The 25,714-nt window shown below is 41.8% G+C and overlaps 1 protein-coding gene across 2 annotated transcripts in view; it reads right to left on the bottom strand.

Annotated features, from left to right (window-relative positions):
* Positions 1-25,714, bottom strand: part of ITGA6 (integrin subunit alpha 6) — a 77,027-nt gene that overhangs the window by 35,430 nt on the left and 15,883 nt on the right. For both annotated transcript variants that reach the window (XM_081261411.1, XM_081261410.1), the window contains exons 2-5: positions 7,628-7,752; positions 5,847-5,926; positions 3,862-4,117; positions 1,992-2,123 (exon numbers count right to left, since the gene is read on the bottom strand). In XM_081261411.1, the coding sequence (XP_081117537.1) occupies positions 1,992-2,123; positions 3,862-4,117; positions 5,847-5,926; positions 7,628-7,752 (593 nt within the window). The remainder of the gene's footprint in view (positions 1-1,991; positions 2,124-3,861; positions 4,118-5,846; positions 5,927-7,627; positions 7,753-25,714) is intronic.

The following is a 25,714-nucleotide window of genomic DNA, read 5'->3' as shown; positions in this document are numbered from 1 at the left end:
CCTAGGTAGCTATTCATCATCACATCGGGAGATGTGTCAGGCTGCTCCCTGGGAGGCCGTGTTTTATAAACAAACTGATCGGGATCTGTATAGGAAATGCTGGTCAAAAACAGCAGGCCTGTACACATGCACGGGATGGAAGAGATTGAAGAAAAAATCATTATGCTTGGTAAGAGGCAGGAGTGCCGCTGCCATTCTGGCTGGCGGATAGGGCTGCTACCATATCCAGTGAGCTACCCTCCCGGCCAGCTCCCCAGACCTCAGGCAGATCACTGTACTCCCACTCTTCTCTTCAACCACAGCTTCACACACAACACACACAAGTAAAATGGAAAAATATCAACTGATTTCTTTCTCAGACATTCATATTGGAGGAAATCCATTCTAAAGGTGGCAAACATGTTTAAGAAAAAATGCTTCATATTTTCATATGTTCTGACAGCAACTATGTTTATAAAATCCACAGGCATCTGTCATAAAAGCCCAAAATATTGGTTTTTTGACCAGAACGATTAAAATTAATACTTCTCATTATAAATAATCCCTAAATAATACATGTAAAGAAAGGCTGTTGGTTAACACAACCATAAATAAAATATTGTTTTGTTGCTACTCACCTCGAAGGGCTTTTACCTTGAAAACCCACTTTTAATACTTGAGGCTACAAACCCTTGACTCCCCTAGCTCCCTTCCTGTCCTGCGAGGACACTAGTAGACTATTCACATGACCAGCTGCTCCCCAGCTTCCTCATTGTCAGGAGGATTTCTTGTCTTGGCTGAGGGATTACTTATGTTGTGGCCTTGGGTTAGAAAATTAAGCTCCCTGAGCTACAGTTTCACTCAGTAGTTAAAAAAAAAAAAAAAGAAGAAGAAAAAGGGACAGTAATACTTATTTATAGATATATAAAGCACTGCGTATAGCACACAAGAGGCTTTTAACAAACAGAAAGCATAATTTTCCTCTTCTTTTACACCTTCATAGCAAGTTTTTCTTCGGGAAAAGAACGACATATCAAAAGTATTAATTCATAGTGCCACTCATACATATTTATGCCATTAGAACAACTTAGGTATGTCTACTAACACATTGTTTCAAATTATTTATATACCATACTCTAGGTTTTTTCCCTTATTTTTAACCTTCCATTGTTTCAATAATTTCTCTAGCATCGGGGTACTTTGTCTTTTTTTTTTTTTTTCCAAAATAGGTTACTATTCAGGTTTAGAAGATTTTTTACATTTTTTCCAAGAAATGCACAGTAATTATTCTTTATGTCAACTCATCCCAAGAATTAAAGCTTTTAAAAGCCTTTGTGTAATTACCATAATGCACAGGAATAATTTAGGACGCCCATTAGTAATGCAAACAAGCCTCAGGAGTTAAGGAATTGGCACTTAGACACAATCCGGGTGTCCTCTGAGCTGCTTTTGCAGTCCTGCCCACCCTCAGCCCAGAAGGCCTTGTGCCACCCGCCAGAGCCCTGTGACATAGGAGCTCCAATCCAGATGCAAGGGCCAACCCCTGAAGAATGGCAATCACAGAGGAAGGACCTGGAGGTCTCGACCTACCACTTATGAGTAACTCTGTAAGTTAGTTCTTAAGAGCATCTCCAGAAAAAGGCCTCAAAGGCAGAGGGAAGGCGGATGGGCCTACTGTGAACACCCAAGCCACATTTTCTCTTGGCCACATGAACGGCCTGCCTCAGGCCACCATTGGTTCAGGAGACAAACTTCAAAGTAAGAGAATGGATGGTTTGAGATGATGGCAAGTTTTTTTCTCCCCTCTTTGAGGGAGCCCAGATCAGAAGGGAAGGTTCCCAGGCAGCCAGGTTACCTACAGATCACCAAGACTTATTAAGCTCCAGCAACTGCAGCCAAGGCCCCTAGCTCCTCCTGTCCTATCTCAGCCTGTAAGGGCAGGGACCCAGAGCCCACTGAAGGAGAATCGCGGTGTCTGAAAAGGTAGGCATGCCACCTACACTCATTCCTACCTAAATAACTGTTAGCAGGAACAGGAACGAGACTTTCATCATGGTCAGTCTCTCCACCAACTTCATAAGGCCCATCTTCAAAGATGTTCATGTCAAAAAAAGTGTTATTCTTTTGCTCTACTCGAACAATCCCTAAAGGAATGAAATGGTGAAACAACAACAAAAAGAATGAAGATGAAACAAAATAAAACAATGGTTCCTAATAAACACCCCTAATGTTATCAGAGAGAACAGGAAGAAAATTTAGAGGAAGAAAAGGAAAAGGAGAGACATGACCTTAAAGGTTGTTAGACATGTTCATGTAAATTTTTATGTGAATGAAATCTGTTCTAGTAATTGGAAAAATGCCCCATGCATTTTAATGAACCATCTCGATAATGCCATGAAATTAGATGAAAAATGTAATGTTCATACTTAGTCAACAAAAATCTACAGAAAATTTTTTTAATGATATGAACTTGATATAAATGATATTTTATGTTCTCTATAATCCTAAATGAATTTTGCTTTTCTATAATGTAAAAGTATAATACATTGGATCATTTCTTTATATTGCTTGAACTGAAATTTCATCCAAGAAATTCTTGTAGTTATTATAAAGTTTTCATACAATAAATACACGACTTTTTAAAAAATGCCAATATTTTAAATCAGAATGGATAAGATATATTTACCATGAGTTAAAATATATAATTGGCAGGTGTTTTCACTGTTTTGTTTGTTCGATGGTCCTAGGGATTGAACCCAGGGCTTCATACATAGTAGGCAAGTGCTCTACGTTGGAGAAACATTCCCATCTCTTCTTGCTAAAATAAAACTATTTCTAAATCCAACGTGTCATTTCAATTAGGTCAAAGCAACCTGACGATTTGTCTCATGAAAGACTCTTTTTGGGGGCACGGTGGGCACAGGAAATTACTCTCCAAGGTTACAATGACAGACACACACAGGACATGTGCTCAAGCATCACTTTCAATTGTAATTAAAACTTGGAAAATTTTTTTAATGGAAAAGGGAAAATTTTTCTAAGTTTTTCTTAACTGTAAAAATGTTACACAATTTTAAATAAATTTCTCAAAAAAAAGTTTAATGTCCGAATCAGATGCATCATGCTTTTTAAAAAAATATATATAGCAATTTTCCATAGTGGCTTAATTTGTTCAGAGAGGTTAAACTATCACAGGAAGTGACCAGGTATATCCACTCAGAAAATGTGGGTATTTTTGGGGCTGGGGATGTGGCTCAAGCGGTAGTGCGCTCGCCTGGCATGCGTGCGGCCCGGGTTCGATTCTCCAGCACCACATACAAACAAAGATGTTGTGTCCGCCAATAACTAATAAATAAATAAATATTAAAAAAAAAGAAAATGTGGGTATTTTCATCTTTTCCTACCAGTGTCTCCTTTTACTCCTTATAATAAACAATATCATTAAACAACTCACAACTTTTATTAGTAAAACAAGGTCATCTGAGACAATGTATAATGAAAGAAATGTTCCTATTTTCAAACTGTTATTGGTATCCACCACTTGATTCTTTTCAGTTTTCAGATCACTTAAAATGAAAACTAGTTTCATGAAATAGACAAATATAAAATAATAAAAGTGACTTATATTAATTACTATATTACATTAGAAAAACGTTAACTACTTACACTAATGTAGCATACTAACTAGAAGAGGGAAAAATGTAAACAGACATTTTCATTGTTTGTTCTTAATCATATTAGACATTTCAACATCCTAATCCTTTTTTATAATATATAAATGCCTTATAACACATTTTAACTTGAAATGTACTAAATGTGATGCAAATTATAGGAATTATACAGACATTCTAATACCCGTTTCTGTAAATACAAACACCATACCTTTCCAGTTATAAGTACCCGGGGCTCCAAACACAATGTAATGAAAGTCTTTAGTAAAAGTAGCTGCTACACCTTGCTGGCAAGAACCAAACTTTTCATGACCTCTTAATCGGCCATCACAAAAACTCCAGTCTCCTCCATCCATATCATCTTCAATCTTAAGATTCTGACTCAGGACATAACACCTCCCAAAGATGTCTCGAGACTCCTGCTTTGTGTTAACATGTTGCCTTTTTTCATATCGATGAGCACATGTCTGCAAACACATGGAATAAAGTAGCTCATTCATGTCTACAGACCTTGTTTTAGAAAAAAAAAACAAGTTGAAAAAACTGTCAATAATAAAGAGGTCAATTATAAATAGGATGATTAAACATGTCCTCTTCCTAGGATCATATTCCAAATCAGCAAATCTTCCCCAAAATGGTACTAAAGAGTCTATTAACAAAAATAGAAGGAGGATTTCTGCTTATTCTCACTCAGAATAATGCTTCAATCCAAATATTGAATGCCAGTGTATCCACAGGCAATTTGTCTGTAAATTTACTTGTCACATAAACAAAGAGAAACACTTTCCTGCTTCATTTTCTTAACTTAATTGGCTTTTAGTGACTAAGAAACTTCTACATCAGTGTGAAAATAATTACATTCTGGAAGAAAGAAATCATGGACTTGTTTTCAAAAGAATCAAGCAAACACAGCTAAAACAAAGATATTTTCTTTTTACCTACACTATTTCCTTCTAATAAGTCCTAATTTACACTCTGCATTCTGAGATTATTTCTGGATGTATGTCTTTTTAAAAGGCAGAGAGAATTATCTTACCAGAAGAGATGAAATAATCTCTATAATCCCTACAGGGTATTTTACATAACATAATCTGGGTATCTGAAAAATATTTTAAAATACCCAAAACAATTTCCCATAATGTACCCCTTAACTATAAAAATTCAGTGTTCATTAAAATGTTCATTTTTCTCATTTTCTATATAAATTTTATTATAGCAATCATATTTTGAAAGTAAGACAAAAAGATCTTCATATCCTAACGTGGAAGCAGTTCCAAGGCCACCTAGCATAATCCATCTAACAACTCTCTTTTCTTTGCTACAACTTCTATTGGAAGAAGTTCAATGTTAATGGCTTGGAAATAAGATGTCCTCCAAAAGCTCCTATATTAATGCAGGAGATGAAATGACTGGATTATGAGAGCTGCATCCTAATTAATGGATCACTTCATTTGATGGATTAATGATTTGAAAGAATTACTCAGTGGTTACTATAGGCACATGGAATGTAACTAGAGGATGTGGGTCACTGGGGGCATTCCTTGGGGGTTATATATTTTGTCCATGGCTCCTCCACTTCTCTCTCAGCTTTCCACCACCATGAGCTGAGCAGCTTCTCTCTGCCACGTACTTCTCTCATGATGTTCTGCCTCACCTGGGACCCAAAGCAATGGAGTCAGACAATTATGGACTGAACCTCTGAAATCATGAGCCAAAATAAACTTCCTCTCTAAGGAACTTCCTCCTTGTTCTTGTCAAGTATAACACATAACTGAATAGCACATTCAGAATAAACAAGAGTTTAAAATTACCTGATATTACTTTTCAAGATCATTTCCACATGTTTTATAACTTATCTATAAAAACTAGAATGTTCCTACGACAGAAACCATGTCTAGTTTTGTTTTGCTTTTTTGTTTACGACCATCTAGAGTTTTAGGAATACTTAGTAAAGGTTCATTGATAAGTTCTTTGAATCTGAAAGTTTGTATGACTTTGATCAAAGCGCATCAGGAAGCACAGGGAAAATGATGGTTGGTTTCTTCTTGAAATCACTTCCTGCTATAATGTAGGAAGTTTGCTATAATGTGCATCTCCAGAGGTAGGGGCTCTGCCTGTGTTTTCCACTGCTGTAAGCCCAGCGCTATCACATAGCAGGCATTACAACACTGGAATTAACCATTTCTTGGCACTTACCACCACTTTGCCCCCTGGACCTTGACTCTGGACAGTGACCCCCATCCATTGATCTTCCTTGCTTTCTGAGGTAGGGTCAGCTGTGGGAAGCAAGACAGGTTATATAGACTCAGATTATAAAATAACAGATGAACAAAAATACAAGAAACTGTTTCCAAATTGCCTTAACTCCAAGTCTAGCTACTCAGTAAATTTAGTCAATACAGGAAAATGATTTTTTCATCTCAAGAAAACAGAGAAATAGTTATTGGTAAGAATGTATCATAAGCTTCTATAGATAGGGGCATAGCTCAGTGGCAAAGTACAAGCCTGGTAATGCATAGGCTTGTACTTTGATCCCCCACACTGCAAAAAAATAATAATAAAAATAAAAATTTTATACATAAAAGACATCTCTCTATACGATGGTGATGGCCCATTTTACCCAACAATCCCCTTTGCCCTCCCTTGAAACCCAAGGCCCTGCATATAGAAAGGTTTTGAAAATAGCATGGCTAAGGAGTAGCCCTAAAAGCAATAATGTAAACTCCAGTCTCCAAAGTCCTGTTCCATTCAAACTAACAAAAAGTCAGTACTTCTCTATGTACTCCTCATTTTTACAAAATAGCATGAATTATCCTTTTCTTTACTAGAGACAGAGATAAGGCACCAGATTCACTCACATTTGACAAGTGATATCTTTCACCAGTACCAAAAAGAGAGAGAGGTACTTTTTTAGCCAGAAAAAAGAAAGCACAAATACCACCATGTTGTCATTTCAGCATCAACTCAAACCCACATGGTATGACCCTATATCCAGATTTCTGCCTCTTTCAATGAGAAGCAAGACAGGCACAACCTTTAATCCTACATCATTACAAAAAAATATAAAAACTAGACAACTTTACATAGACAGAAAGAAAAGTGCCAAAATATTGAAGAGTATACTAAATACTGAGGTTACCAGTATTTCTTGTTTTTTTGCTTTAGATGTCTATGTATTTTACAAGTTTTTCTATTATTAGGATCTATTTTTTAATCAGTAAAAGAAAACACCAAATGCTATTCCTATAAGATAAAGAAGAGAACATAAACATGAGTCTATATATTCATTTAGAATGAGCACATTAAATTAGGTTTGGCAGGAGCATCTCAGTACACTAATGGCTCTGCTCAACCAGTTAAATTAAATGTTAACATGGTCTACATGATGGCAGCTTCTAGACACCCAGAATCCTCAAAAACAAGTCTCCAAGAGTGTAAGACATATTTTACCCATGTTAGTCAGCCCTCAGAGAGGTCTGATATTTAAAATAATCTTTTTCAGGGCTGGGGATGTAGCTTACTGGCAGAGTGCTTACCTGGTATATGTGAAACCCTGGGTTACATTTCCAGCACCACAAAAAAATAAAAAATAAAAAATGTGAAAGTCTTTTTCCCAAATATTTTCAACAACAAGTAACAACTTTTGGCTTCTTGGGTACAAGATATACACAATGAATTTTCTTCACTGTTATGAATTTAGTTTTCCAACAGCCTCCTGCAGAACCTCAATATAGCACTAGGTGGCAATGGCAATACACCGTTAAGAGTTAAGGAACCAGGATTAGAAGAGGCAGCAAAAATGCCTCATCCCAGTGTGAGCCAGAAAGTAAATATTTTCAGGGCAAATAAAAAAGTCAGGACCAGAGGTCCTCTCTGCAAGAATAAATGCTTGCATCCTCTCCTTTCCTCCTCATGAAAAGAGCAAGTAGGGCGCTGGGCTGGCCAAATGAATACCAAGCGAGGGTAGAAGAACCCACCATCGTTATCAAATTCAATCCGAGTGCAAGGTCCTCGGGAGGTGATGTCACAGCTGTACAGACCTCCAGTCCTGTTGGCCCTCTGCAGCGGAAGGGCTTCTGCCCTAGGTGCTCCCACCAGCAACCTGGTGACGAAACAGAATTTGAGGACCTCAACTGAATACACATTTAATAATTCAATATGTCAGAACACAGAGCTATTGGGATTATTCTTTGTCAGGGGCTCCATGAATTCTCAGCCAGAGAGAGGAACAAAAGCAGAGCCCTGGTTCATACAGCACAAATACAGACGACACAGTAAGGCAAAGGAAGAGGGGTCTCAAAACAAAGGGGAAATAAGCCTGTCTGTCACAGGGTCAGCAACTCCTGCCAGGTACGATTCTGGTATTTAGGACACTTTTCAAGAATATGACCTCTGCACCTGATCCAAGGATGGCATAGGCAACTCGACAGAACAATCCACACCAGCAACCCATTTAATAAGCAATGATATGTCAATCCTGACCCTGTGCCTTTTTGAAGTACTTTTCAATGGTAAAGTACTAGACTGTGACTAGACTCTAGACCTTTAGTTTATATACTGACTTTGCCTAAGATACAAGTCTTTTGCAGCCTTGGCCTCTTTTCAATTTTTTTCCCTTCCCCAGCTCTCCTGGGGTGTGATTAACAAATAGAAACTGCATTTATTTAAGGTGCAAACTTGATATCCTCCTAAGTAACTTATTGCACTCTCGTCTTCCCATAGGAGCTCCTCCACCACCATTGGTTCTCCCACAAAGGATCAGGGATGAATTGGGGAGTGCCAGGAGGAGAGAGATTCCTTCTCCTGTCCAACTGTGTTCCTATTAAGAGGGCCCTTAAGGGCTGGGGATGTGGCTCAAGCGGTAGCGCGCTCGCCTGGCATGGGTGCGGCCCGGATTCGATCCTCAGCACCACATACAAACAAAGATGTTGTGTCCGTCGAAAACTAAAAAAATAAATAAATAAATATTAAAATTCTCTCTCTCTCAAAAAAAAAAAAAAAAGAGAGAGAGAGCCCTTAATTGAAACCCACAATCCTTAAAACTTTACTATTTCACAGCCAGAAGGTTCTTCACTCACCACTGGTTTATAATCTTTGGGGTCTGCTGGACTAATGGAACAACTAGGAGAATAAATAGAAAGAAAACACACCTGACTAGATAGAAACCAAGGACTGAAAGTTCTGTAAATAAGGCTGGATCTGAGAAAGAGCTGGGAACAGAAATGTACAAACAACAAACCCTCAGAACAGAAAGCAAGCCACTCCTGGCCTTCAAGAGGCCCACAAACTCAGGTGCAAAAGAAAAACAAAACACAATCCAAACCCAATAAAGGACTTGATGTTTTTTTTTTTTTTTTTTTTTAAACTGATACAATGCAGCTGGTGCAGCAGGAGGCAAGTACACTTGGAAACCCAGGCTGAGGGTGGGGGTGCATCTTGCCTGCCTAGGGAGGCTCAGTGAGGAGACCCAGGGCTGCCCTTCCTCCCACATCCCAGCCTCCACCTCTAAGCCATCCCTTTTTGAAAGAATGAAAGAATACACATCAAGGTACAGAAATGAAGCAGAAACTGAAGTGCCCTTGGTGCTGAAAACTTCTCACTGGAGGGTGGAAACAAGGATGGGCTGCCAAGGTCTGCTGAGGTCCACCCCACATCTATCCCACTCATGTTGCTCCTGACCCGCAAGTTTGGTCAATTGCACATGTGGGGATGGAACCTGTGCCAGATCGGAATGCGGTAAGCAAGGGGATGGCACATTGGCTCTGGAAGCCCTGATTTTACAGAGGGAGAAACGGAGGTCTGGTGGGAGGTTCATCACTCTGCCTGTATGATCTCACAGCTACTTGGCAGACTTCGACAAAATTACCTGAGGCAATGTCTCCATTCCTTTAGAATGCTTCCTAGGAAACAAATCTCAGGATTTTAAGGAGTTCACAACCAGTTGAGAGGGCACAATTTATACCAATGAAACCCTGAAACAAGAACTCTTCCGTATGTTGACAGATTTAAAGACAACCCTGACAAGTTGAGGGAAGGAAGAATCAGCATTACTGCAACTAGAAGGGTAAAGGTAACCAACTGCCAGCAGGAGGCTATAAAAAAGCAGCCCAGGAGGCCCAATGTTTTTACTGTGTCTTCTCTAGCAACTTCCTCCTCTTTCCCACACCCAAGGAGGCGCCTAAGCTACCTAAGGCAGGCAGGAGGCTGGTTATTTCCATTCACCCCATTTGCTTATTCATTCACTTACTCATTCAACAAACACTCACCAAGAGCCCTCAGGTTGAATAAGGAATGGCATCCACCCCTCAAACTCTTGGTCTGGGGAAGCTGGATCCATATATAGGACCCTAAACCACAGGGAGGTAGAGGACATAACAGAGTGCTGCCCCACAAACACCTGCCTGGGAGGAAGAGTGTCACCAAGAGATGACAGCAGAGCTGCAGGTGGCCAGGTGAGGAGCACAGCACAGCAAAGGATGTAAGGGAAAGCACTAGAAGAAACAGAGAAGTGGGACACAGTGGCATGACAAGACTGGGGTGGGGATGGGCAGCCTGGTGGGCAGAACTCTGGCCCAGGGGAGAAGGGTCAGATGATGAACAGCAGAGCCCCAGGCTTCCACTCTCTCTCTTTCTGGTACCCTGCGAGGAACAAAGGATCTGAGGCTTCCTGCAATTTCAAAAGCCGTGAAGGTCAAAAGCTGCTTCAAGGGAAAGTCCTTCAGCGCTTCCTCTGGCCCTTTTCTCCTTGGGTCCTCTAACCCTCAACATGTTCCCTCTACCCTGGAGGCCAACATGTATGAATGGAGCAGCACAGGCATTTAACTCGAATGCACAGGCTGGATTCAGGGGCTGTAGTGAGAAGAGTTCCCATGTACCAGTGCCAAGCTCTTGCAGACAGGTCCTCCCATTTTACATGTGGAGGCTCCTGCAGACGAAAGTACAGGATACAGAAGGAAGCATCAGGGCGGTTTGGGGGATAGAGACAACAAATTCAAAAAGACAACTCTACAAAATAGGGCAATGTATCTATGGGGAATGATGTTAGCCGTCAAAGTCCAGACACATCCTCATCCCACCTTCATGCAGTCTACCCGGGGTGCAGGAGGACAGGTGCTTCACCGCCCTTGGCAAATCCCCCGGTGGTCGTAGGAGGAAGAGTGGATGTGGACGGCAGAGGGCACCCTGCTCTGATGCAACCCTTGCCAAGGGACCACTGCACTGACCAGGTAGAATCTGAGTCATAGGAAAGCAAGGCCACAACATGATGGAAGAACATGGTAACCCCAACCACGCTCAGCAAGTGGTAGGGCCTTAATCCCCAAAGCTGCCCTTTCTGGCTCAGAAAATAAACAAGGGCTCTTAATTGTGCTTGGAACCAGCCTTAAATGCAGGAGGTCACTGTCCATTAGCTAAAGCTATATCTGGCAGGAACAAGAAAATAAGAAAAAATAGAGCTGTGTCTAAACCATGACACCAGGGAACAAACCACTCACTTGCTAATCTAAGTCGTTTAGGACCTGGGTGCTGGTCTAAGCTGTTCAGCATAGCTCACTCCTGAACCAGCAGAGTGCAGGTACAGAAGGGACAGCCCACGCCAAAATGCCACATCAGCTCAAATCCCAGCTTTCTTCCCTCTCCATCCAGTACCCTTTGATGCCAAGTGCTGGGCCCCAGGCTGCCCAAGTAGTTCACTGTGAGAACCAGGTGCTCTCTGGGTACCACCAGGATGCCCGGCAACTCTCCTGGGACCATCCTGTTCAGAACATTCTCTTAGGCAGCCACACTCATTACTGACCCTTCCAGAGCGGAGGGAGGAAGTCAGAGCTAGTACCAGCTCTACATTCAGAGCAACAGGCCCAAGGGATGTGAGTCACACCTTTGTAGGGAAGTGGTGGAAGTTAACAAAATAGCAACCAACAAGTCTATTCCCATACCAGGTCACAGAAGAAAATTTATAAAAATGAAGCTCTAACATCTGGGTTTGAACGAAGATCATTTCAGACACCAAAAGGAATAGGAAAAATCACTTTCCAGGTTGCTTTCAATACAGCTAAGGGACCATAGCCCCTACTAAAGCTGTGCTGAAATAAAAAGTGCCTAGGGATTTCAACATATAGGAAATCCACATAAAAGGAAAAGACTCAGAATTTGCAAAACCACAATGTCATCTTTAAAGGTAAGAAATAAACCTAGAAAATAAAATTCACCAAAGTCTAACTATACCCGTATGACAGTAAGTGATAGGTATGATATGAATTCAAGTATTTGGGATCTCAATTAGAAGTCTTGGCACAAAGGTTCAGGACCCATCACACCATGCTATTAACAGTGTTATTTCAAAATCTTCAAGTAAGCCAGCCTTCTGTTCATATATTCAAATCCTCTCCCAAGGAGAGCTGAATTACTTTTGCCCACCTCCTTCAATCATTAGTTCTAAACACTGGGGCACTTTTAAAAAGTCAAAGGATAATAGCATCTTTGCTTTATTGTCTTTGGCAGTAATTCATTTCCTCAAGGATTAAAGATTCTGCCTCTAGCTATGCAACTTTGTCCCAGGAAATGTGAAATATCACTTCATTAGAACAAGGACACTATTATTGCATAATCTGAAACACAGCCGCCTTAGTTCATCTAAATTATGACCTGAAAAAATTAGAAGATGGCATTACTGTGGTAATCTCTCACATGAAACCCATCTTCAGACTCAGTATTTAATATCTGGTAAAGTAATAAACACCAATTATAAGAAATAAAAAATAAAGAAGTTTTGGTGGAAAGCAACAGATTCCAAACTCATTATCTGAAGCTCTACTCTCTAGGTGAATCTCATTTTTTATTCTGGACTTAATTCTTTTTAACTCTAGATTATGTTTATTTCTTGATTTATCAGTTTTAGGCAATAACAGTTTGCCCCACAAAATGAGAATGGAAGAACTTTCGTACACTCAATTCTATTTGCTACTCTAATTTTTAAATACTTAAACTTCTATCTTCCCTTCAACATTTTTTTTTAACCTCAGGATACCATTTTATTTACTTACAATTTTATGTCGTTCCCAAAAAATGTATATTTTTAAATTTGGAGGCCAAAAAGAATATACATTTCCTTCACTTCATGTTCTTTAGCCCTTCAACATTTAACAAAAAACACCACTCCACAGTTGGGACGTCAAAGCTATCAGCATTTTGACCCTTTCCTCTATACTTTCCTCTTGGTTTCTCCAAGTCCTACCATCTGTCAGCTCTCCTTTTACACACCATGAGAGCTATCACTATTTGTATCTTCCAATCACAATCATCTACTTTTACATAGCCAGTTAAGTATTATTCAGTGTTGAACCAAATTATCCAGATTATCCTCTTTCCATCTAAGGCCAGTACTGCACACCCCTGATCTCAACATCCTATCAACTGCTTGGTGTCCTTCACCTTTGGACCCTGACTTCTCCTTTTCTTGGTGTTTCTCATTGCTTTTCTTTTTTCCTACATTGTTTGCCTTTACTGAAGCCTCTATCTTCTTTCTGCTCCCAATCACACCTTGTATTAAATTGAGACCTCATCTTAACCCTCTCAGAGTCTTGGGACCTTCTGTTATGACCTAAGACAGATTGGCCTTCAAGGTCTGCTATATAAAATGAAGCTAAAGCACCTTCCCTACTATCCAGGAGTAATCTGCTTTGACCCGGGTCCCATGTTTTCCTCTTGTTTGTTTTAAATATCATCTTAATAGTATATGATAAGTAAACCAAGTCTTTTTTTGGGGGGGGGGTGGCAGAGCTGGGGATGGAATCCAGAGCCTTGTACATGCTAGCTAGGCAAGTGTTCTTCCACTGAGCTGCACTCCCAGCTCTGACCCTTTATTCTGCTTCACCTCTGGGTTGAGAGTTTGGGTGTAGCCATCATGGAGGAAGACACTTCTCCAGAACCCTGATGATTCTATTCTGGCATCCAGTGTGGCCAGTGAAATTTCTGCTGCTTGGCATTCCTTTGAGGGCAACTTTTCCACTTTACCCCAGGTGTCCTGGACAGCTTGACAGTGGTGAGCCTTTATTCACATATTTCACACTGCAGGCCGAGGACATTCATTTCTAGGAAACACCTGTTAGTGTGTATGAATCATGTCAGGCATTACATTTTCTCTGTCCTTTTTTTGGAACCTCTGTTAATTAGCTAGGTGTTGAACCTCCTGGGGTAACCTACTTTATGTCTCACTGTCCACCCCTCTGTGGCTTTGATAATTTTCAGCTTTATTTTCTAATATTTCTAGTGAAAACTTAAAACTTCATCAGTCATATTTATAAACTAAAAGCTCCTTTGTTCTGATTGAGCCTTTACATGAAAAATCCTATTACTTGTGTGCATTCAACATATTCTCTAAATTCTGAGCATTTTGAAAATTCTCCTGAAGTTTTGTGATCCTGGACCGTTTCTTTGAGCTTTTCCATTGGTTTCTCTGGCCACACTGCATGTATGCTGCTAGGTCTCATCGTATGCCTGATAGTCCTTATTTGTTTGGCTATTGAACACAAAGCTCCATTTCTGACTAGGTCTCACCCCAAACAGGAATTCTGAAAGGGAGTCATGGGTGGGGCCTGTAGACTCCAGGGATTCACTGCAAGCAGCAGGTCATCAGGCTATGCACCAACCCTCAAATGCCAGAAGGAGGCTTTATTCTCCCAGTGCCATCACCCACACGAGAGGCCCTAGTATTGGGCAGGGGTGTGGGATGTGGGGGTGGGTGTTGAGTGGCTTTGCTTTGTTGTTTTTTCAGTGTCATGGGTTGGCCTTTCCTACCTCTAAAAGAATTCATTCTTTTTGTGCACTGTAATTAAATTTAACCTTTATAAAACCTACACATCAACCCCACCCCCCACCCCCACCCCCCAAAAAAACTGCTGTAGGCTTTTGTGGCTAGGATGTTAAATGACAGCAGTTTCTACTCTGCTGAGGTGGATGGTATCGACTGTTGTCCTGGCCTCCAGACCCACTCCTTGTCCCCAGCCCCTGCCTCACAGGATGACTGGGGAGGGGGAACATCCAAGAGCCAGCCATCTCCCTCTCTTCCCCAGGCACCATGGGCTCCAGACTGCGTTTCCTTCCTCTTGAGGTCATCTGCCAGATCCCATCTGCTTTCTGCCTTTTGGTGATCTCTCAGATCCTGGAAGTAAACCTGGACACCCAGGGTGCCATCTGGGTCCTTTCTCGAAGGAAATTCAGTCATTTTTCAAAGGAATCTGAGGAACCAGAGTTCCACCCAGCCTCGTTCCCCTATCTCTTATCACTACTCATCTTTCATACTCTACTTAATGCCACAAATGTATGCCTAGATGAATGAAATGGGGGGGAAAAATCCCAAAAAAAGGTTTTTTGCCAACTTGTACACTATACTTCTACGAATGAAGATAAAACAGTCAATTGACAACATTTGATCATTTAATTTATATAAACATTTAAAATCATTATATTAAATATTTTTAAATAATTTTATTCATCTAAATTTCATTCAAACTCTAACTTCTTTGCTATTCCTTTGTCAAAAAAAAATATTTAACCCAGTTTTCCTGAGCATTTTAAAGTTTGTAACATCTAAGACTTATAATTATGGTGTCAAATCCAATTTGAATGTGACTCTCCTTTAAATCAACTTCAATGTATTTCAATTTAAAATATTTTAATACCAATCTCTATAGGCACCCATATCAATTAAAACTGACCAAGGTACTTTTAGGCTAATGTGTTTATAACAAACAGAACTTGGTCATTTGAAATAAAGTAAGCAAGAGAGAAGCTCCCCTAAGAATGCTTTTGTGAAGCCTCAAACATAAGAAGCAATAATTTGGGTGTAAAAAATAAATATAAATGAATATAAAATATAAATAAAATAAATTATATTCAGAGGTATGGGAAAAAAAATACCTCTTTGAGACCACAATATGATAAAGCTCTCTATGCTATGGACAGGCTTGTAAAGAAGGGTACCTGGGCCAATCCTTCTCTTTCTGGGGATCCTGGGCACTTCTGCATAAAACCCACACTTTACTAAGCCATTTTTGGTCATCAGACTGTCAAATGAAATGGTCACTACTTCCAGGCCTTAGCTGGACTGATACCCAGGTTTCCCCTAGACAGCCCTTGGACTGAAAGCTCAGTGCTCACCCAGCACCTTTTCTTTCATTCAAAAATGTTGCAGGTTGGAAGATAAATGATATGGTGGCCCCATCCTCATGCACAAAGCTGGCTGAGGAACATGATTGACATAGCAGACCAATTCCACAGTGAGTCCTGCTCAAAGGTGCATCTATATGGTTGCGTCTGGCAGTGGTGACACTGGCACTGATGAGTTCTGGCTGGGAGTCCAGTGGTCAGTCTCCACATGATCAGGTTACCAAGGGCAGGCAGCCTGTCTTGTCACCGAAGGTCCACTGGCCTTATAAACTCCCCACCACACACACATTGACTCTCCAGGAGCCCACTGAGAGAAGTACTGTCCTTCTTCCAGAGGAAGAGACTGTGCTTTGTTCTCCAAGGACCAGTAGGTTACGGAATGTCCCCACCCTGCTACTACTCCCTGGCCACACTACCTTTTGGTCATTTCTCAAAGTAAGTATAAACAAGTTGGACTAAGTTCTAGTTTTCCTCTCAAGAGTTAAGACTTCTTTTTCAGGGAAAAGTCACTGCCAGTCACAACTTCCTTGCTGTGTTCCACTGCTGGGTTTCGCATGCAGACATGAACTCCCACCCTTGCGGGCCCCCTGGGTGGGTCGGGTTGTGAGGCTTCTAGACTGAGGCTCCTTGAGAACACACGTCTTGCTGCTTTTACCCATGAGCTCATCCAAGCAGGGTCAGGAACATGGAAGGCCCTCAGAAAGTATCTACTGAGGAATGATCACAGGTCAACCACCTCGAGGGTGTAATTTGCAAAGGTACTCTCCACGCCAACAGCAAGGAAAGTACCAGGCTTTATGACCAAGTGACCTGGTGTAACAGCAATCTATGCCATGAGTTGTGGAGCTGGGCAGTATGTTAATTTTCTATTGCTTCTGGAACAAGTCACCACAAACTTAGTGGGTTAAAACACACACCAACTTATCTCACAGTTCCTTAGGTCAGAAGTCCACCCATAGGTCTCTGGGGCTAAAATCAAGGTTCATCGGAGCTGAAGGTTTGAGAACAACCTGTTTCCTTGTCCTCCCCAGCCTCAAACCTGCCCAGTTCCTTGCCACGTGGTCCCCTCCATCTGCCAAGCCAGCAGCAAATTTCTCTTGCCTCCAGTTTCCACATTATGAAGATCCTTCAGACTGCGTCCAGCCTACCTGGAGAATTCAGGATGATTTCCCTAATGAAAGTCAACTAATTAGCAGCCTTAATCCCCTGTCCTTGTCCTTCACCAGAAGGTCACCTCCATGGGGTCAGAGGTTACATCTGTTCTGTTCACTGTACTGTTTAACCTAACATTCACAGGCTTGGCAGGTCAGGACGTAGATTTCTCTGTGAGCATCATTCTGCCCTACCACAGTAGGACATCTAACAGTATCTCTTATTCACATTAGACTCTGCTCACATACCAAGAACTCAGAATTTGATGATGGCCTTGGTAAACAGGTTTTAGGTTACATACTCTCAAGGGCAAACTCTGGGTTGACCTACCCTCTCACTCATCACACTGGGCTTTCTTCACTCTCCTCCAGCTGACCCAGGACCATGGAATCCTCCCATCACCCTCCAGGTTTCTGCTTAAAATGTTCCTATGCCTTTCTGGCCAAGCCCCGCCTCTTACTTCTTATTTACCTTTCCTTCCTCATAATGACCACAGGTGGCCATTCTCCCTGTCCTTGTCCCTCACCAGAAGGTCACCTCCATGGGGTCAGAGGTTACATCTGTTGTGTTCACTGTTGTTTTCCCAGGACCCAGGTCAGTGTCTGACACTTAAAGGACACTCAATGAGTAATGAACCAAGCAGGTTATACACTTAAAAGAAAGTCCAGTTTTAATCATTTCAACCCAGCAGATTTAATCCATTAGGTCTGAAGTTTTCAATTCCTAAACTATTTCAACAAAATTGACAGATGCATTAAAATAGGTTGGAAATCATAACCTACAGTTTATATAAATTATTATAATTATTGTAATATCATTATACCATCATGTTACATAAATCAAACTATATTTAAATTTTTTTTCAGTGTTCCACATCTAGGATAAGGTGACAAAATGGATTAGAATTTTAAATTTTCCAGTGTTTCTAAAAATAGATCTCTACAAGCAGAGGAAAATGGGCAGAACTTCCCGCCAACACCCTGCCCCTTATCCTTGGCCCAATACCAGCGAGCAAGAGATTCCTTCAAATATTCTTGTATGTCCTTAAAAAGTATTTCCATTTGTACTGTGATTTTTAAAAATTTCACATGTCTATAGTTAATGTAGTATTGTTTGAAACAAAAAGTTTTGCCTGCAAATCTTTGAGTAAAGGTGACCCAGAAATGCCAGCTGCCAGTTTGAGAGCACAACTTTTCCATGTTCCGTGTGTTCATTCATTCAGAAATATTGTCCAAGCTTCTTACCAAATGCCTACTCTGCACTAGCTGTGACCCACTAGCCAGTGTCTCTAATTTCCAACGATGTCTACTAATAAGTATATTTGAAAGACATTCAGAGAAACGAGTCTCTCAAAATTGAATGCTTAGGAACATTTTCACTTTGCAGCAGTTTGCCCCGAAATGCACACATTATGTTGGAAAACCAAGAGAGAGGGCTGAGAGGTTTCCCAAGGCAGCTCTGAGTAAGGCAAATGCCCTCACCTATAACTCACCAGCTACAGCCAACACCAAAATGAGCCCAAGAGAAGGGTTTAAGAGAAAGCTGAAGAAATGTCAATTTGTCAAATGAAACTTGAACTTTATTTCTGGTTTTAAACTGGCAGTCTTTTTTTAAAATATTTATATTTTAGTTTGAGGTGGACACAATATCTTTTATTTTTATGTGGTGTTGAGGATCAAACTCAGCACCCCACGCATGCCAGGTGAGCACGCTACTGCTTGAGCCACATCCCCACCCCTAAACTGGTAGTCTTCATGTGTTTTGTTTCTTTTTGCAGTGCTTGGGATCAAAACCAGGGCCTCATGCATGCTGGGCAAGTGCTCTCCCACAGCACCCCAGTCCCCAGTTCCTTAACGTTTTTGTCTTTACTGGACCCATTTTGGCATCTCCACTTGAATACACACAGATGAGAAAATACAGCAGAAGTACCACGTGAAGCTAGCCCAGTGACACTATAGCCTCCACACTAATATCACTTCTCCATCAGACAGAATACCTGAATGACACATCCAGCCTCCAATTCCTCCCTCAACTCAGGCACCACCTCCAGCAGCAAAGCCTGCCATTCACACCTCCCATGTCACTGTCTGCACTATAAATGGGTTTGGCATCCCCTTGGCAGAATTGCTACCTATCCACCCCCACTGGTCTCCATTCTTGATCTCATTTGAGCTCTGAATTTTACAGAAAAATAGGGATGATGGTTCAGAGAGGGCCTCACAGGTCACATATCAACTATGAGCCTGCATTTGAGACCTCTGAAGGCCTTATCAATAAGCCACCTGGAAAGAAGAAATGGACAGCTGAAGGGCGCTAGACAAAGAAATAGCTGTATTCTACCTTTCTCCACCAACTTAAATTCCAAAACCAAATTTCATTACAACATTTAAGTGGAATCCCCAGAATGTCACATTCCTTCATGGCCTTAATATATATAGTCACCCAGCTAAAAATGGAGGGAGGAAAAGACACCAGACAAGATAACACACAGCCTTAAGGACCATGTGATTTCAAAAATATGTGGGATGGCAGGAGGGTGGGATCACGGCTCTGGTGTCTAGTTTTATGCGTGGAAAATGTTAAGACTATTAGGAGTTTGCTGCAGTTCAGAGGAATGGAGGAGTCACCCTGAGGTGAAACCCAAAACACACTGGGCCAATGCAAACCTGGTTAAAGCTGGCAATGAGAATGTGCACCAGAGGTGCCTCTTGGCTGTTGGCACTTCAAATGTTAACAGGAGGGCCTTTCTAACCTTTTGGGAAATGTCCCGTTGCCTGTCCATTCTTCAGCTGTGGCGGCTGTAATCATTCCACAAGAGGAGATTTAAACTGGGGGCTCACCTTCCTTATTTAAGAGGAGAGGGGTCTAAGGGTCTGTCTCTGTGGCTTCCTGTATCTAGTTTGGCTTTGATCCTCTAATCTGAATGCAGCTAGGAACTGGACTGGAGAGTTGGAGGACGGACAGCAAGGCTGATGCACACTTCAGGTCGAGCCTGGCAGACTGACCCTCACCTTCGCTGGCTGCTCCTCTTCCGTCGCATCTTAGCCCCTTTCCTAGTTCCATCCTGTGGCTGGAAACACCCATTCACCAGTGACTTTCAAAACATCTCTTTTCAACCCACACTGCATCCCGACGTTCACATTCAAACACTCCATTGCCCACTAGATGTCTGCACTTAGCATTCCACACCTAGAATAGTATGCCAGGCCCCACCCTGCGATTCCCACACACCATCTGCCCAGGTGCTCAGGCCAGAAATCCAGCACCGCCCTCGGTTCCCCACTTTCCCCTACTGCCCACAGCCCTAGCATCAATGCTTCCATGGGTTCTACCTGCACATTTGTCTGAATCTGACCACTACCCAGTGGCTTCTCCGCTATAGCAAGTGTCTGAGCACCTGGACAGTGGCAGGTCTGTCTGCTTCCTCTCCTGTGCCACCCTCACATCGCCCCTCAGACAACCCTCCATAGAGCAGATGCTATTCTTCCTGTAGCTCAGGTCACGTCAGTCACTGCTCTGGTTACCGTCCCCCAATGGCTTCCCACAGGCATCGGCCCTTGGGGAGCTGCTCATATGCCTCTCTAGACTCATCATCCTCAGGTGTGCACTCTGGCCACACAGGCCTCCCATCCTTTTGAGCATACTAGCCACATTCCCATCATTCCTTGCGGCGGCTGCTTCCTTCAGCTCAGAGCACTCTTGCCTTGGGTCTATGTGTGAGATACCTCCTATGTCTCCCTGAGGGCTAACCCAACCACCCCCTCCTCAAAGATGCTCCTCCTGATGAGCCCTTCCTGGAGAGCTAAAAGCTCTCCCCAGATCTGCCCCACATTCATACTAGCACTCTTCCCTCCTCCACTAGGGTGCTACTAGCTCCATGGGTGCAGGTGCCCTTGTCCTCTGAAAACAGCATACCCTTGGCCTTCTACAGATGGGACAAACGCAACTCTAGGAAGACACTACTCATTCATCACAGGATCTTTCTTGGCAAGGGAGGCTGCAAACCCAAACAATGCACAAACTACTCACACTCGCAGGACATTCTATAATTACAGAGTCCTCCAGATATATTTTTTCCAAGTATGTCTCAGCAGTTGGAGAGAAGAAGCTGAGGCTCAGACGTTCCCTGGCAGGGGCAGACCTTCAGGCCCAGCGCCCTTCCCTGAGGGGCTGTGGCATCCTCTTCCCAGGTCAACTGGAGCCATCCCTGCATCACCAGGCCATGGCCCCCGTCACTACCCTATGCTGCCTCTACTCCTCACTTCCTAAGCGAGCCAGGGCCAAGGCCCCTCTGCTCATGTGTTTCCTGCCAGCCCACCCCACCTCTAAGAGCCTGCTCATCTGCGATTCCCAAGCTTCAACTGCAGGCTGTACCTACCAACCTGCCTCGAAGACCCCAGCTCCAGTTTCACCCTCTCCCAAGTGAGCTTCCCTGGCAGGCATTTCTCCCTCCTCCACTTAACATGGCTACAAACTCCTTGAAGGCAAGAATCTGGGCCTAGTTTTTGTAACCTGGAGGGTGTTTGGCCAAGAAAGACCAAAACTTTATCTAACTACACCAACTGGCTGATCCAGTTGGGCAAGTAGGAGCTAAAACTCACAGCGGAACAAAAATGTTCACCTCCAAGCTTGGAGTTTTCATGTTTATATAGAAAGTTGATTACAAGAGTAAGATTCCCATTTTCAATGAAGTACAACCTCATGTTCAAAAAACTAAATTTCTAATACTCTCCAAGAAACCCCCTACCAAGATAAACATACCCTTCCTGAAAATTAGGGTAAATAAGATATTAAGAAACTATTGACAGCCATCATCTCCTACGCTCTAATTCTGCCATGAGTTCATTAAATAGACAGTACTACCACTACCCATTTTACAATTCAGAGAGGATAACTAATTTGCCCAAGGTCACACAGCAGGGAAGTGACAACACAGGAATTGTGCCCAGCACCCTTGGCTCCCAGAATCTTGTACTACTGTAGCCCTATTCTGCCTTTCTGCTTGGTTATAAACATCACCAGAGAACCCTGATTAACCATTTTTTAAAAAGTATTTATTTACAAGAGGTCATTCATAATTAAAACCTAGTAAATGCTTTATGATATATGCCACAGGAGCCCAAAGAATTACTTGTAGCCTTTAGCTGTATCACAAGATCAGTAATTTTGTCCTGGCCTTCCCAAAATTTCACAAGAGCCTTTTCTTCCCGTCTCCTTGACAGAGCATGCTGGAACTTAAACTCAGGTTCCAGTGGCTACAAAACTTGTGATGTTTGTGCCTGCGGGTTCTAGTTCTTGCCTGACTCAGTGCACCTTCCCATAGGTGTGTCCCTGACTAAGAGCACAGGAGCTCGTGCATAAAGGAGCCTCCACAGTAGAACCTGTTTTGATTACCCACAACATTCGACTCCTGCAGCTCAGAAATCATTACTATGTGCTGGGGTTGGGGGTGGGGGTAAAATCGCAACCATCGAGTTCAGCTACCTAAATAGAGTGCCAACAGAAGTGGTGAGATCAACAGAACGAAGAGGAGACGGGAAAGGAAACCTGCTTCTATCCCTGGGATCGAGTTTTGGTGTGACCTTAGTTTACCAACACTGATCTCCTAACAAGAAGTTTAAAAACTCTCCAGGAAAAGAAATACCATTGGCACTGACAAGGTAAAATCCCAACAGCCACTGGCCTGTAATTTAGATGGTCACTTCAACAAAAATTTATAAAGTACAGGTTTAAATCTATAATCAGTTCATTTAAAAAACATGAGGGGCTGGAGTTGTGGCTCAGTGGTAGAGCACTTGCCTGGCATGCGTGAGTCCCTCGGATCCTCAACACAGCATATAAGTAAATAAAATAAAAGAGATGCATTTATGACTAAAAAATATTTTTAAAACAACAACAACAAAAAAACCCATTGTTAGCTCTAATGGGTTTTGAGCTGCTGATTGAGCAACACATACCTGTAAGAAAGAATTACAATTAAAATGCTGCTGTCTGTAATAGTAAGAAAAGGAAAAAGACCCAAGTTCTGCTGAATGGCTCCAAACAACCCTATTCTTTCACTTTCACAAAGTCCCTGCCACACCTTATCAAATGTGCCACTTAACCATTTCCTATGCCTCTATATTAACAGAAACCTGACTTTTCAGTTGCCAAATCACACTTGTCCATAGGAGGCCAATCTCTAGTGAATTTGCCTTTCAAGGGAACAAGTCTAAGAAGCTGTCTACACTGGACTGAGCCCACTTTCTCGTTGTGTACTACTTGGCACACAGTAGTTGCTTGCAGTAGTAGCTTGGAAAATTTCTATTTCAGAGAATAAAGATTATTTTATAATTAGTCATCATTTTTAATTTTGTATTCACATATGCAGTGATCAAGCAGGTTTTTATATGCCAGGTATACAACCATCAATATTATAAAGATCCGTTTGTTTTTTTTTTTGTAGTTATAGATGGACAGAATGCCTTTATTTATTTTTATGTGGTACTAAGGATCGAACCCAGTGCCTCACACATGCTAGTCAAGCGCTCTGCCACTGAGCCACAGCCTCAGCCTAAGACCCGTTTCTTAAAAGCTGTTATCAAATAGCTCATAGCTCATTTGCAAAAGAAAACATGACTTAAGTTTTATCATTTTTCAAAAATACTTTTTTAATTAAAATCAGGAAGAGAAAAGGTATGTTTAACAAGCGTATACCTGGTAGGTCGCCATATCCATTTTATTATTCCAATAACTTAGGAAATCCAAAATTTTCAGTGTTTTCAAAAGGAAATTAATATGATCGCATAGTTTATTTTCTAAATGAGATAACTGAAACAACAGACTTAGTAGCTGTGCCAGGGCTGCTGGCTGTTGCCCAATATCAGTTCTCTCCTTTTTCCATAGTAAAGGACTTATAAGCTGGGCATAAGGCCACCCAAAAAAGGGCCTCATCCCAGCCTCCCCTTCCAGCTGGACATGCCAGACAACTTGATCCTGCTGAATGGGATGCATCAGTGCTGCTTCAAAGAATCTTCCTTAAAAGGTGGTGCACATGTGCCTTTGGCTAGACCCTTTTCTTTTCATGAACTACCTAGAATGTAGATGCTGCCATCTTGGATGATGAAGTTGAAGCTCCAATAGTGGAGCAACAAGACAGTGGGTCCTAGGTCCAAACACCTCAGACTAGCTCTAGCTACTCATTTTTACAGACCAGGAAGACAAAAGCAAAGTAAAAAACAAAAAGCAAAACCAAAAGAGGTCTTTCAGCTTTTTAAGTTAGATTTATAAACAGAATACTGTGAACAAGAAAAGAAAGCAACTTGAACAGTGTATAGATTCACAGAAACCAAGTTCTGAGGCTAAATATTTATAGTGTTTACTACTGTATGCCTACGCTTAGATTTTTAGAAAATATTTAGGAACCAGTATGGCTGGATAACCAATTAATCAGTATTGATGGTGGCTGTAGCTCTGGAGCTATGGTCCAGAGGCTCACAATTGTAGGAGGGCATTTCCCTTTTAGTTGCTGGGTTGTGGGAGACATATGTGGTGGTAGAGGCAGGGGTTCCTGTGACAAGGAGGGTATGACAATGGGAAAGGATGCACAAGCAGTTTGGGGGCAAAGCTATTTACTGACAAAGTATTTCCATATTTTAGCAACTACTTCTAGTTCACTGGGACATACTGGATTAGTCCTCCTTTGGCCTGTTCTTACTAGGATAATATGGTACTTTCTTATATTGACTACTACACAGAAAGCTTATGCCTTCTTATCCGCCTGGTAACAGCTTGGCAGGCCAAAACTGTAATCAGAAATACCAAGGGAGGGGCTGGGGATGTGGCTCAAGCGGTACTGCGCTCACCTGGCATGTGTGCGGCTCGGGTTCGATTCTCAGCACCACATACAAAACAAAGATGTTGTTTCCACAGATAACTAAAAAATAAATATTAAAATTCTCTCTCCCTCTCTTTAAAAAAACAAACAAACAAACAAACCAAGGGAGTTTCAAAACAACTGGATGGGTTCAAGTCCCAGCTATACCCACTGTTTTTTTAATATGGATTATCTGAAATCATTCAATCTAAATTTTCTCATGGGGTGTTGCAAGGATCAAAGGAAATAATGCCAAATAACTTTGGAAACTCTTAACACAGTGATGAGGCACTGTATGTGACTTTATGCATTACTACACGCCACTCCAAATTTAACAGTTACATTTCAACAAGTATAGGTAGGACCCAAACAGTGAAGCCATCAGAAACTCACAAGCTTGGGCAACTCCTGTTGTCAAAAAGATTCTCCCAACCCCACTGGTAGAGTGGCCAGTGGTAACAACAGATGGCTAGGAAATAGTTTGTGACAGAGAGAAATGAGAGAAGTTACTCCTCCAGAATCAGCACAGTTGTTAAAAAAAAATGACTCTGGGCACTCCACAGCACCAGGAAGTGACCCTGTACTCAAGGTGAAATGTAGGAGGTACAAAGTTCTTCACTGCAGCACTGCTTTTAACAGCAAGGATTAGAAATTGCCAGAACATCCAAACTGGTTAAAATAATCACTGTTCGTCCTTTAAATGTTAGGCATTTAAGGAAGCAGCTGGACACAGCAGCATGCACCTGTAATCCCAGTGATTTAGGAAACCAAGATAGGAGGATTGCAAGTTCCAGGCCAGCCTGGGCAACTTTAATGAACTCCTCTCTCAAAGTATGGTTTAAAAAATGAGAAAGTAGGGGCTGGGTACGTAGCTCAGTGGTAAAGCATTTGC

Source organism: Spermophilus citellus (assembly GCF_964194105.1).
Source record: "Spermophilus citellus genome assembly, chromosome: 11".
Classification (NCBI taxonomy): Eukaryota; Metazoa; Chordata; class Mammalia; order Rodentia; family Sciuridae; genus Spermophilus; species Spermophilus citellus.
Note: the sequence above shows the minus strand (reverse complement) of the source record. Positions and strands in the feature narration are given on the sequence as shown.